The sequence below is a fragment of the Camelina sativa genome, chromosome 3 (genome assembly GCF_000633955.1).
Source record: "Camelina sativa cultivar DH55 chromosome 3, Cs, whole genome shotgun sequence".
Taxonomy (NCBI): domain Eukaryota; kingdom Viridiplantae; phylum Streptophyta; class Magnoliopsida; order Brassicales; family Brassicaceae; genus Camelina; species Camelina sativa.
Window position 1 is genome coordinate 5,857,869 of NC_025687.1, and position 13,150 is coordinate 5,871,018.

At 34.9% G+C, this 13,150-nt stretch overlaps 2 protein-coding genes across 3 annotated transcripts in view; both read left to right on the plus strand.

Annotated features, from left to right (window-relative positions):
* LOC104771896 (protein DETOXIFICATION 31-like) lies at window positions 4,241-7,447 on the plus strand. The gene is made up of 8 exons (XM_010496504.2): window positions 4,241-4,722; window positions 5,116-5,657; window positions 5,757-5,843; window positions 6,246-6,302; window positions 6,418-6,656; window positions 6,832-6,950; window positions 7,054-7,140; window positions 7,221-7,447. The coding sequence occupies exons 1-8, from the start codon at window positions 4,363-4,365 to the stop codon at window positions 7,287-7,289; spliced, it is 1,560 nt and encodes a 519-aa protein (XP_010494806.1). The 5' UTR covers window positions 4,241-4,362; the 3' UTR covers window positions 7,290-7,447.
* The window catches only part of LOC104771904 (plant intracellular Ras-group-related LRR protein 3), a 3,654-nt gene continuing 2,585 nt past the window's right edge, over window positions 12,082-13,150 (plus strand). The window contains exon 1 of one of the 2 annotated variants that reach the window (XM_010496525.1): window positions 12,082-12,744. In XM_010496525.1, the coding sequence (XP_010494827.1) occupies window positions 12,154-12,744 (591 nt within the window). In that variant the 5' untranslated portion in view covers window positions 12,082-12,153. The remainder of the gene's footprint in view (window positions 12,745-13,150) is intronic. The other variant, XM_010496518.1, reaches the window with a different exon arrangement.

Here is a 13,150-nt window from a genome sequence, read left to right on the forward strand (position 1 = left end):
TTGTGGTCCGATTACACCACCAACCATCGCTCATAACAGATATGTCTTTGTTATAGTTGATGATTTTTCAAGATATATGTGGTCAATCTTGATGAAGGAGAAGAGTGATGCTTTTAGCATGTTCAAAGCTTTTAAAAATCTAGTGGAGAAGGATCTAGGGAAGCAAATCATGATACTCAGAATTGATAGAGGAGGAGAGTTTACCTCCAAGGAGTTTCATGATTTTTGTGAGGCTAGTGGAATTAAGAGGCACCTAACATCACCATATACACCACAACAAAATGGAGTTATGGAAAGAAGGAATCGCACTCTAATGGAGATGACAAGGAGCACTCTCAAGGCAATGAAGGTACCTAATTATTTTTGGGGGAAAGCAGTTAAACACTCCACATACATAATTAACAGGGTACCAACGAGAGCTCTTGAGAACAAAACTCCCTACGAGAGCTTGAGAGAGAAGAAACCAAACCTAGAGCATCTAAGGGTGTTTGGTTGTCGAGCCTATTCAAAAATTGAGGCTACAAACTTAAAGAAGTTGGATGATAGATCACAATCTCTAGTGCATCTAGGAATCTAGCAAGGATCCAAAGCCTATAGATTGTACAATCCATCAACAAGGAAAGTTGTAGTAAGTCGTGACGTAGTGTTTGACGAAAATACAAGCTGGAACTGGAATGAAACAACAAACGGATCGAGTGGGAATCCAGGTATGTTTCACATGAGGTGGGGAGAAGTTATTGATGCATGAGATGGACCTGTAATAGTCAACAATCAAGATGAGAATGGTGAGAACAATGATCATGAGGATGATGTCGAAGATGATCAAGAACAGGGGATTGATGATAACATGGGTAATCATGGAGCACATAACGACGGAGAAGGAGTGAATAATGCAGGTCAAGCTGTTTAACCAGCTCTCCGACATTCAAATCGTCAAAGTGTTAGGCCAAGATATCTTAATGATTATGTTCTTCAAGCTGAGGAAGAATGTGAGAAGCTGCTACTATCTCTTGATGAAGAACCGAGAAATTTCAGAGAAACAGAAGGATTAAAAGAGTGGATACAAGCTTGCAAGGAAGAAATCGAATCCATTCACAAGAACAACACCTGGTTTTTAGTTGACAAACCGATGGAGACAAAAGTGATTGGTCTCAAGTGGATATTCAAAATCAAGAAAAATGCAGATGGCACAATCAATAAATACAAGGCAAGGCTTGTAGCAAAAGGATATGTGCAAGAATCAGGCATAGATTTTGATGAGGTTTTTGCATCGGTTGCGCGACTTGAAACCATAAGGTTACTAATTGCCTTAGCTGCTTCACATGGGTGGGAGATTCATCATTTAGATGTGAAGACATCGTTTCTACATGGAGAACTAAAGGAAGAGGTTTATGTAGAACAGCCTGAAGGATTTGAAATCAAAGGGAAGGAACACAAGGTTTACAAACTTACAAAGGCATTGTATGGTTTGAAACAAGCTCCAAGAGCATGGAACACAAAGTTGGATCAGATTTTAAAAGCAATGATGTTTAAGAAGTGTTCAAAGGAGACCTCTGTTTATCGAAAACCAGATGGAGAATCACTTCTAATAGTTGCAGTTTATGTTGATGATCTTTTTGTAACAGGAAATACTCTCAAAGCCATAAAAGATTTCAAGATGGGAATGTCATCTAAGTTTGAGATGTCTGACCTTGGAAATCTCACTTACTATTTGGGCATCGAAGTTCATCAAGGTGAGGATGGAATCGAAATCAAGCAGGAAGCTCATGCAACAAGGATTTTAAGAGAAACTGGCTTAGAAAGATGTAATTCAACAAAGATCCCTATGGAGTTTGGACTTACCGTGTCAAAGGCTGAAAAGGAAGAAGAGATAGATCCTACGAGCTACAGAAGGAATGTGGGATGCTTAAGATACTTACTACACACTCGACCAGACTTAGCTTTCTCGGTTGGTGTCACTAGTCGGTATATGCAGAGTCCTCGGCACTCGCATGGTGTTATAATGAAGCAGATACTTCGCTATCTTAGTGGAACCGTGTCTTATGGTTTGAAATATGGTCGAGGAGGATCAAAGAAGATTCATGGTTTCAGTGATAGCAGTCACAACATTGATCCGGACGATGGGAGAAGCACCAAGGGTCACATGTTCTGTTTTGGAGCTACACCAATTAGTTGGTGTTCACAAAAACAGGAGACAGTTTCTCTTTCGTCATGCGAAGCAGAGTACATGGCAGCAACGGAGGCAACTAAACGATCTATTTGGTTGCAGGACACTTTGAGCGAGATCACTGGAAAGGAAACGGAGCAGATCACCATTTGGATCGACAATGAGTCAGCAATACAGCTCTGCAAGAACCCTGTATTTCATGGTCGAACCAAACACATACACAAGCGGTACCATTTTATACGAGAATGTGTGGAGAGAGAGCTTGTTGATTTGAAGCATGTACCAGGAGAAGATCAAGAAGCGGGCATCTTGACGAAGGCATTGGCAAAGATCAAGTTTTGCGAAATGAGGAGCTTGATAGGAGTTGAAGACATTTCCAAGACCAGGTTGAAGCTTAAGGGGGTGAATGTTGGATAAGCTTCAACATTCCTTGAAGTCTTAGAGATCCTTATCAAGTTGGGTTAAGGGTAAGAGACAGACTTAATAAGAATTAGGAGTTATCTAGTTCTAAGTTCTAACGGGAATAGGATTAGCAAAGGTGTGTTAACTCTATAAATACAATTGTTGAGTTGTGACAATTGGTAAGAAAGAACATTAAAAGCTTAAGAGTGTTTAGTTTTGAGAGAGATATTTTCTAAACATCAATAAAGAGAGCAATTCTTTATAAGCAAGTTGTGTTCTAATTTCTATATTCGCAACTCAAAAGAAAAAAATGGAGTGTTCAACATAGATAAACCTGGAAACAAAAATAAAATTCATCCAAATCCAAAAACCTAAATTCACAACCCAAAACCCTAAAACCTAAATTCACATGAGAGCTTTTCAACCTCACATTAAACTCTATATTAGTAATACACCGTTAATAACAAACGAAATTTAGCTGAACAAAACAAGAATACATCATCATGAACAACCAATTTTTACCATAAATCCTTTCAAATTTTCAATCTTCAATTGATCAATGATTCAATATCTTTGATATCAGCTCGTGAAGTATTTATATCGAAATTGACAGAGAAGACAAACTTTGCAATCTCCCCGCTCTGGTATTGGGATATAAGACCATAACAAGTTTACATGGGCCTATTTCCAATTCACTGGGTCTCTGGTTGGCCTACAATTATCATTTATTTTATTTTTTCTACAATACAGTAGTTAACTAACTTCATTAGAATACCGTCTGAGGAATACAAAGTGGAATGTGTTTTTAAAACACAAATCCGGCTGGACTAAATCCTCCAGACACTAGCCAGTGGTAAAACAAACAACCCTGGAAACAAAGCTCATAGAGAAGCAAGACGGAAAAATGATACCGATTAAATCAAAACTCTACCGATTAAAGTCCAAAGCTCCATGGAACCATATAATCAAAGCTAATCACTACCAAAACAACTAGTGAAACCTCTGATAACGAAACAATACTACCTCCCAAGATGAGTGAACCTAGACTTCTATTCCGGCAAAAAAGAAACCAATTAAGGCATATAGTATAATCTACCCAACTTACTATATTAGCCAATTAGAATAAATTTTGTTATGTTTCCCAATCTACCACATTGATTGCTTTGCACGTAGAAGCCATATGGAGTTCACGAACCAAAGAATCTTAATGGATATAGATACACAAATTAGAAGAAATCAACTTGTAATATATTCTTCTAACGATTTATAAATTTGATTGCATTGGTTTTATTGTACGTATTGTTTCTAGCCTAGTCGTGCGATGAAATATCACAAAAGTCGTCCTTTGATTTTGTATGGCGACAGTTATACAATAATAGACGCATAAGCACACTCACAAATAAAAATTCGACTGTGAAACACTAAGTCAAAGGATTAACAACTGGTGTAAAGCTGTTCGATAAAAATAAAATTAAAAAAACTCAAGTGTGAAAAGTTGTCTTTTACCACTCTTTCCAAAAACTCCTACGTATCCAACCTAGTTATCGAACAGGCTCTGACGTGATTGAACAATGTGTGCAAAACGATTATGTAAGAAAATAAAGAGAAATCTAAATTAATATATATTTAGACCCATAGAAAACTTTTTCTCGTGTCTCTATATTTTTAAGTAAAGAAAAAGAAACTTTAAACTTCTATATAAGTCATGAATCATTGATATCTAAAGATCGCAAGATCCTCAATCTTCTCCTTACCTCTAAGCAGTCTCTCTCTATCTTTCTTGTCGTCGGAGAATGGAGAAAGACAATGACTTAAGGGATCCGTTTCTGTCGTCAACTGAGGAACTCGACCCGGCAACCCAGAAAGCATTGATGGATTATCTTGGAGTCGGGAGCAGAGCATCTTCTCTTGTCTCCTTCTCCTCTACTGCCGTCGATATCCCACCAATCTCCAACGTTGGAGACTTTGTCAGAGAGTTTAGAATTGAGTCTAAGAAGCTGTGGAAACTAGCTGGCCCTGCCATTTTCACATCGATGAGTCAATACTCTCTCGGAGCCGTCACTCAAGTTTTCGCCGGACATATTAGCACCATCGCTCTAGCCGCGGTCTCCATCGAGAATTCCGTCATCGCTGGCTTCTCCTTCGGTATCATGGTACGTTTCTACTTTGATATGTCTTCCCTGATCACATAGTTTTCCCATTCTATTTTGTATAAAGTGTATTAAAAATCTTTTTGCATTATTGAAGAACCAAAAAATTATTGAATTATATTTACTGCAAAGAGGCTGAAAAATCTTTCAAATATTGTGATATATCTACAATAAAGTTGCGTATTAGTATCTTTATAATTATTCAAAATTTTGTATCTCTTATAATTTCAAACTTTACGATAAAAATGGTGTCAGATCCTAAATATCATTTTGTTGTATGTTAGCCGTAAATATATAAAACTAGACTAATATATGAGAGTGTACTATAATAGTAATTTATATACAAATTTTAAAATTCTAGTTGTTATTATTTTTGTATATGCATGGTACGACTAGCTTGGAATGGGAAGTGCGTTGGAAACGCTATGCGGACAAGCGTTTGGAGCAGGGAAAGTATCAATGCTCGGTGTTTACTTACAACGCTCGTGGGTTATTCTAGGTGTAACCGCCCTCTTCCTTTCGCTACTCTATATCTTTGCGGCTCCAATCTTAGCCTTCATTGGCCAAACCGCTGCAATCTCGGCCGCGGCTGGAATTTTCTCCATCTACATGATCCCACAAATCTTCGCCTACGCAGTCAACTTCCCAACCGCAAAGTTTTTACAATCGCAAAGCAAAATCATGGTCATGGCAGCAATCTCCGGTGTTGTTCTCGTTTTCCACAGTTTCTTCACGTGGCTAGTCATGTGTAGGCTCGACTTGGGACTTCCCGGTTTAGCTTTAGTGCTTAACACGTCGTGGTGGTTCATCGTTGTGGCACAACTTGTGTATATCTTTAATGGTACGTGTGGAGAGGCTTGGTCTGGATTTACGTGGGAGGCTTTTCATAATTTGTGGGGGTTTGTCAAATTGTCCTTGGCCTCTGCTGTCATGCTCTGGTGAGTCCAAACCCTTTTTCCCGGTTATTTTGTGCCGACTTGATCCAACCCCATTAATTCAATGCATATTTTAAATATAAAATATATTTACATTTGTAGTTTGGAGATTTGGTATTTTATGGCACTTGTATTGTTTGCTGGATATTTGAAGAATGCTGAAGTCTCCGTAGCTGCACTCTCCATATGGTAAAACTTGCTATATCTCTTAATTAACATCTAAACTAATTAATTAAATAATATCTTCACGACATGTAAGGTTTACATGATTTGTTATTTGATTCATTTGTTTAAATTAACATCATAGAGATTCTATGAATAAGAGTAGTCCTAACGTGCGTAGTAGTAGTCTATATTTGTTGTGTCTCTGTGGCCAAATAGCCGATTTAAATATTTCACACGTTTTACAATCTAATGACGTTGCTAGCGCCGCCTGTGCCTATACTCACATGCATACAACAATCAATCACTAAATTAAAATATAGCTAGGAATTACAATAATGCATAAGTAAAATTCAAAATTATAGTACTTTTCATTGCAAATGTGGTCTAATTATTTGTTGTTCTTGATGGTGTGTAAAAAATATGAAGCATGAACATTTTGGGATGGGCAGCTATGGTTTCAGTTGGGACAAACGCAGCTGTAAGGTAAATTCTCACGTGCATGCGTCCCACACAACACGTGTGAAAGAAAACAAACTTTTTCCAACATCTACATATCTCACAACTGCCTAATAGTGCTTTTTTTTTTTTTGGTTGGCAGTGTGAGAGTGTCAAATGAGCTAGGAGCTAGCCACCCAAGAACGGCCAAGTTTTCTCTAGTTGTGGCGGTGATATTATCGACAGCGATTGGGATGTTAATAGCAGTCGTCCTACTCTTCTTCCGCAACGAGTACCCGGTTTTGTTTGTGGAAGATGAAGTAGTTAGAAATTCGGTTAGAGAACTCACGCCAATGCTTGCCTTCTGCATCGTCATAAACAATATTCAACCTGTCTTGTCTGGTAATATTTTGTTTAGTGGAGTCCAATATTATACTGGTTTTTTACATAACTTTCCAACTACAAAACCGATTAGATATGCGTGGAATGGTTGATGACACTTACTGATATACTATATGTTATAAACTTGTATGGAGTTTTATCTGATGTGGCATTATGATAAATTTTGATTACGCAGGAGTGGCTGTGGGAGCGGGATGGCAAGCGGTTGTAGCATATGTGAACATAGCATGCTATTACTTGTTTGGAGTCCCATTTGGTCTATTGTTGGGATTTAAGCTTGAATATGGAGTAATGGTAATGAAATTCACATCCTTTTTATCTAAAAATAAAACATTTATTTGGGATAGACGAAAGACCGGAGTTTTTGATGTTGTGGACACCTATATATATTGATCAGGGAATTTGGTGGGGGATGATGACCGGAACTTTTGTTCAATCCGTAGTCTTGACTTGGATGATCTGCAAAACCAATTGGGACAAAGAGGTAAGAAATCAAAACTTTATAAAACTGTATAAACAAGGATCTCACTCACCGAGTTGTTGTTCTAATCTATATATTTGTAGGCTGCGATGGCAGAGGAAAGAATAAGAGAATGGGGAGGAGTACCAGAGAAAGAGAATCTTTTGAGCTAAAAAGAGATTGTTACTTCAATTTAAGACATGTTAAAGGAGATTTAATTGCGAATCACATTTTTGTATCCGAACCTTAAAAAGGAAATTTGGTTCTCTTTTATCTTCTAGATAATAAAATGGAAGTACACAATTTTTTTTGTACACTATATCATTTTTATAAGTTGGTTACAAAATATGTTATAGATTAAATATAAGTTAGTTACAAAAAAGGTAATAGATTAATGGGTCAATTTGTGGGCTATATGAATACACTTAAAAATATTCCAAAGAATCTTCTTAAATAGAATATTCCAATGATTTATATAATTTCCAAAATAAAATCTTTAGTATTTCATGTATTGTTACAAAATATATATTGTTAGATATAAAAATATATTGTTAGGCGTAAAAAAGAATAAAATTTTGGCAATTTATCTCACTTAATCGTGATTTCCGAGATTTTATTGTGCAGTTGAAAATAAAATTTTACCTAAGCAAGAGTCATATTAAAAAAATTTCACCAAACATGTTCAAAAATTAAAATTAAAACAAACAATTAACATAACCATTTCTCATACATAAAATTACAAAATTAACAATATCTTATTATATAAAGTTTGATGTCAAAATTACTCATTAATAAAATCGTGACACATGTCAAATATATTGATAAGATGTTAACACATGTCAATTTTGTTTTTTTTTTGTTTTTTATAAACGTAGTAGAAAAGCTAATTATATTTACAGAATTTTACATGTGTACATTATAAAAATTTTATTTTTCTAAATCAAAAAGTAAAACTAACAAAATCAATATATTTTCCATTGTATGCTAATTTATTATACGTGTTAGTTTTCAATAAAATTTTTGACATGTGTAAGCAAAAACAAAATTAATTAATCATGTACATTAATCAATAAATAATGAATAACAAAGTTAAAAAGAATAACATAAGTTAACATAATTTTAGTTATTTCAAAATTTGCAAATTTTTTAAATTTTTGTGTAAGCTTATAAATATATACACAAATTACTTTTATATATGTGTAATTTTTATTATATATTTTATAAATACAATAAATACTTTTAAAAACTGTTTAAAAATCTTAAAACCTTGTAAACCTTTTAAAAACCTTGTAAAATGTTTTAAAATAGTGATTATCATGTCTGGTGCTTGGAGAAAGGTGTGGCAGAGCTTCGGTGTTCTTGTCAAAAGCGAGGGATTTTGGAGAACCATGAAAGATCTGGGGGAAGCCGATTACAAAATTTTTGGGCGGAAGAATGATCCCAGGGATCCAAAACCGCAGGCCGTCCAAAACTAATGTAAGTATTTTTTTTTGTGCTTCTTTTGGACGAGAGGATGGATAAAAGAAATCCGTTTGACCAATTTCCTTTTTCCAAACTTGTTTTTTCTATAATAATTATTTCTTCTTCTTGTCTCTTTATTAAAGAAAGATGCCAAAAAAAATACTACTATGTTTTAGTTTGATCGAGTGAGTTGTTTTTATTGCTTTGGAAAAAATTTCCGGGAAAGAAAACATGGTGGTTCCCCCTCCCCAATCGGAAAAAACATTCCCAAAATGGAAAAATAACATTTCGAATATGGTCCCCACCATAAGAGATACGCAGATCTCCGAGTCGGACGGACCCCTCCCTCCCTCTCACCCTAACAACAACAACCTTATTTGATCATTTTTAATCTTCTACCCTTTACTTTTTTAAATCTCCCTTTTTCATACCCATGGTTTTCTAACCAGACCCAAAAGTAAATCAAAAGGGTCAACCGGTCAGATCAGTTCAACCACCGGTTTTTCTCGGGTTTTTAAAGGATAATAACTAATCCACGACGACCACATATATATATATATATATATATAAACATACTTAATATTGTTTTTGTGTGTTTACGAATAGTTTTAATTTCTTGTAGGGAATCTCTCTCTCTCTCTCTCATATATTTATATAGCTTTTGGTTGTATACTTGTTTCCTAATTTAATTAACTACTGTACGTAGCTAGTAAGTAGTAATCATTCTATTAATCTAATCAATCAGTAATATTATCTAAAAATACGCTACTATTACTACCAGCTACATAGCCAGTAATATAATCTTTACAAGCAAGCACAATGTATATAGCAATGTTTACATCTCCCTAGCTTGGTACTGTTGATTATTAAACTTTTTCAATCCAAACACCATTTAAGTCTATGATAGATAATCTTTTAATTAATTGTCAAAAAAATGCGGTACTATATTAATAAGAGTAATAATAGCCTAGTAGGGGATGTTTGTTTGTGCCTGTATTGGCCGACCTTAATTTTATGCAGGGAATTAAAAGTATATATAGCTTTTCTTCGGTTCATATTTGTTTCTTTCATCAACTAGTACTTGTAAATAAGACGTACGGACAATTTTCTTTCTTGTTTTGTTTTAACTAGTACTAGTATAGTAGTGTATATATGTTTTAGTTATGAGACTAATATTAGCAGCTGTAGTTATAACGGTAAGAGTCGATTGATTACTTTAGTAAAAAATACTAAAACAAACTCAGATCCATTAATGTGGACTTTATTTTACATCGTATGTATCATTTGGTTTAGGTAATAGTAGTATGTGGAAGTCATTATTGCTGTTTGCTGAGCTAATTCGTAGTCTTATAAATATAATCTGTTGGAAGATTAAAATGTAATGACACGTGGGTGACGAAGGACACCAACTGGAAGTGGAAACATTTTCTCATACACTCATCTTAATTAGTACTTTTTTTGGAACATTAAGCTAAGATTTTCTTTACATTTTCATAAAACATAATGTATAAGTATCATATAATGTAAAAAAAATTAAAATTATTGATGATAAAGATCACTAAATCACTCTATTGTCTGTTTTTAAAAAAATAAAAATCACTATATCATGGTTTTGGAAGTATCACTAAATCGCTGTATTTATGTTTTAAAAAAAAAATAAAGATCACTAAATCACTGGATTGTATGTTTATAAATCACTCTATTTATGTTTTTCTATTAAACATCACTAAATCACTTTATCTGCTGTAGATATTGGTCGTCAATGAATTTATGTATTGGTGGTCATCATGAATCATGGATTATACGACCCAAATCCTCAAACAAATTTCCAATGCCTTGTTGAGCCGGTTCAAATTAAACCAGTTGTCTTTATCCTTCTCTGTTTCCATAATTTGGCTAAAACATATATTCAATTCCGGTATATGACATACCGGGTGAATTTGAACTAGGTGAAAATTTTGATTAAAAAGGTCAATATTCTTGTTTTGAAAACATAATGAATTAATACATCTATCTCTGGTTTGTTTTCTTGCTAATCCACAGGATCACACGTAAGGAAGCTTAAAAAGGAACCTTATGCGTTTTTTTTGTGTGGACCGTTGGATCGATACCGTGATTGATCGAGATATTGACCTGTTGGATCGGTGATGTATTTCTTCTTTATCCATTGTTGTCTTTGTTTGATTAGGATAGGTGAATTTATGTAGGACGACTTAGTGTAATGTTCTAGTTTCGGCTTTATGCATGGGAAAAGTACGAAAACTATTTTTGATGATAGTCTTTGAGTCAAAATGTTTTTATTTGATTGTTTAATATTCTTGTAGTCAAACTTTGAATCGCATATTTAACAAAAAAAAAAAAAAAGATTTAAAATAACGTAACAGTAAAAAATGAAAGGGGAAAGAAAACTATAGGACTTAAATGATAATTTTCTTTTCTTTTGGTTCGTCTTGTCTGTCACCTAGAGTTGATGCGGGAGATACATATTGGCATGGTTTTGGGATGAACAGACAATTCTGACAACAGAATGAGAGAGAGAGAGGGTTGTTTTATCGAAAAGAACACCATCACATCCTACATGCCACAGATTTGATTTGCTTTTTGTTCATACTATAATAAATATTAAATAGGTACATGTATATCATCAACTCTATGAAATCTTTGAGCAAAATAGTTGTTGGATACGACATACGAGGAAAGAAGCAAAGAAGCAACTTCATTTTCCAATGTCTCATATTCTTTTTGTTTTTTTCGACTTTTATATCAGTATACTATCATATTAGAACCGAGTCTTAATAAAAATTCTTAATGAGACATTAGCACAGAAGTTGCTGAGTAGATTCACAAACCCCATGCCCACTTGCCGACATCCAAGATCAGTATTTGTTCAAATTATTTTGTTTTCATCATAAAATGATTAGCAGATTCAAGTTCAACACTGTGAAGTGAAATCAAATATTGTATTGAGAGCCACACAAAGATCAAGATTCAAGAGACATTTATAAAATCATCAATTAGGTTAAGACAGGTTAAAATAAAGAATAGCGTCAAGTAATCAATCTCTAGGGTTTTTTTACGCGGCAAGTAATAACGGGTTTACTATTGGGCCTGATTCTGAAGAAAGCTCGGACCAGTAAGAGCGAGAAGAATCCGGTTCCGGTTTTCAACCGACCAAAACCGAAATTAAAATCTACTGAATTTGGTTTATGGTCCAATATTTTTAATAGGAATAAAAAGATCTAATAAAGATTAAAAATTTAGCACAATGAGTGAAATATATAATAAATTAAATACATTTGGAAATTGTGTTATCCTAGGAAATATGTATTCACAAAAAGAGTAAATCATTATCTCTATCTGATTTTATATGATTTTTTCAATCAACTTTTCTTTTTTTCTAAATAAATCATTGTGTAATTATCTTTTAAGGTTTCAATTAATAATTATAAAATATATATCTTACCAAATTTTAATGCTATTAATTCAATTCTTCCTTCACTCTGTTTCACTTATTAAGTTTGTGTTTCTATCAGACCTTCGATCTCAATAAGCTCTCATCATCAATCTCATAGAACCATGGATCATGATCTAGAGATCTTTCCTTTACTCTCCTACGTACTCCACCACTCCGATCCCGCTTCACACGCACCACCGTCTCAAACGATTCAGCAATCTCTAGCGAGTCGTTACCCTCTTCTCACCAATCCTCATGTAATCTCCTCGCTGATCGAATCGATTCCCAGTACAATCACGCAGACCCTTTTCGTATTCGGCTCTCTCGGGCCACGCCCTGATCCTTCAGCTGTCTCTGCTGCTCGCTCTAAGATCGTTGCGATCCGAGAGAACGATTCGTTGTCTCCGGAGGATGCGGCTAAGGAAGAAGAGGTTTACGCTACGGTTGTCAAGTTGGAGGAAGTTCACGAGGGATACGAGAAGCTGTTGAGGGATTTGGAGGAGGAGCTTAGTAGGGTTTATGGTTCGGCTGTTGAGTCGTTGAACGGTAGGGATGAAGTGAATGAGGAGGTTTTAGCTGTGATTAAGGAAGCTAAAGATTGTGGAGTCGTTGAAAGGATCGATCTTTCTGATCGTCAGCTTAAGCTTATTCCAGATGCTTTAGGGAAGATCGTTGGTTTGGTTTCCTTGGATCTCTCTCGCAATGATCTCAAGGTAATGACCCCCGAGACTTTGATTCGTTTCTACATGAATGTTGGTGTGTTTAGTTTCGAAAAATTTGGTCTTTTTGCCGTAACTCATTAGAATGGTCTCGATTAGAGCTTCAATGGCTTCACGAATCTCAATGAACTCTCTGATTCATTGAGGTTGTATTCTGTTAGGGGAAAAATCATGTAACTTTCGATGTCTTAAGTTTTAGAATTTGGAATGTGACTGGCTTTAGCTTATGAAGCTTGATATATGTGTGAAGCTTAGAACTATTTGGTCGACGGTCATATAAAGAATTGCAGATAACTCCTGATTCTGGTGATCCAATTGCTATCCCGTTTAGATGTCTGTGAAGCTTTATCTTTTTAAGTGATTGATAATCTGATGAAGAGATCTTGGTTGAAGTCTTTTT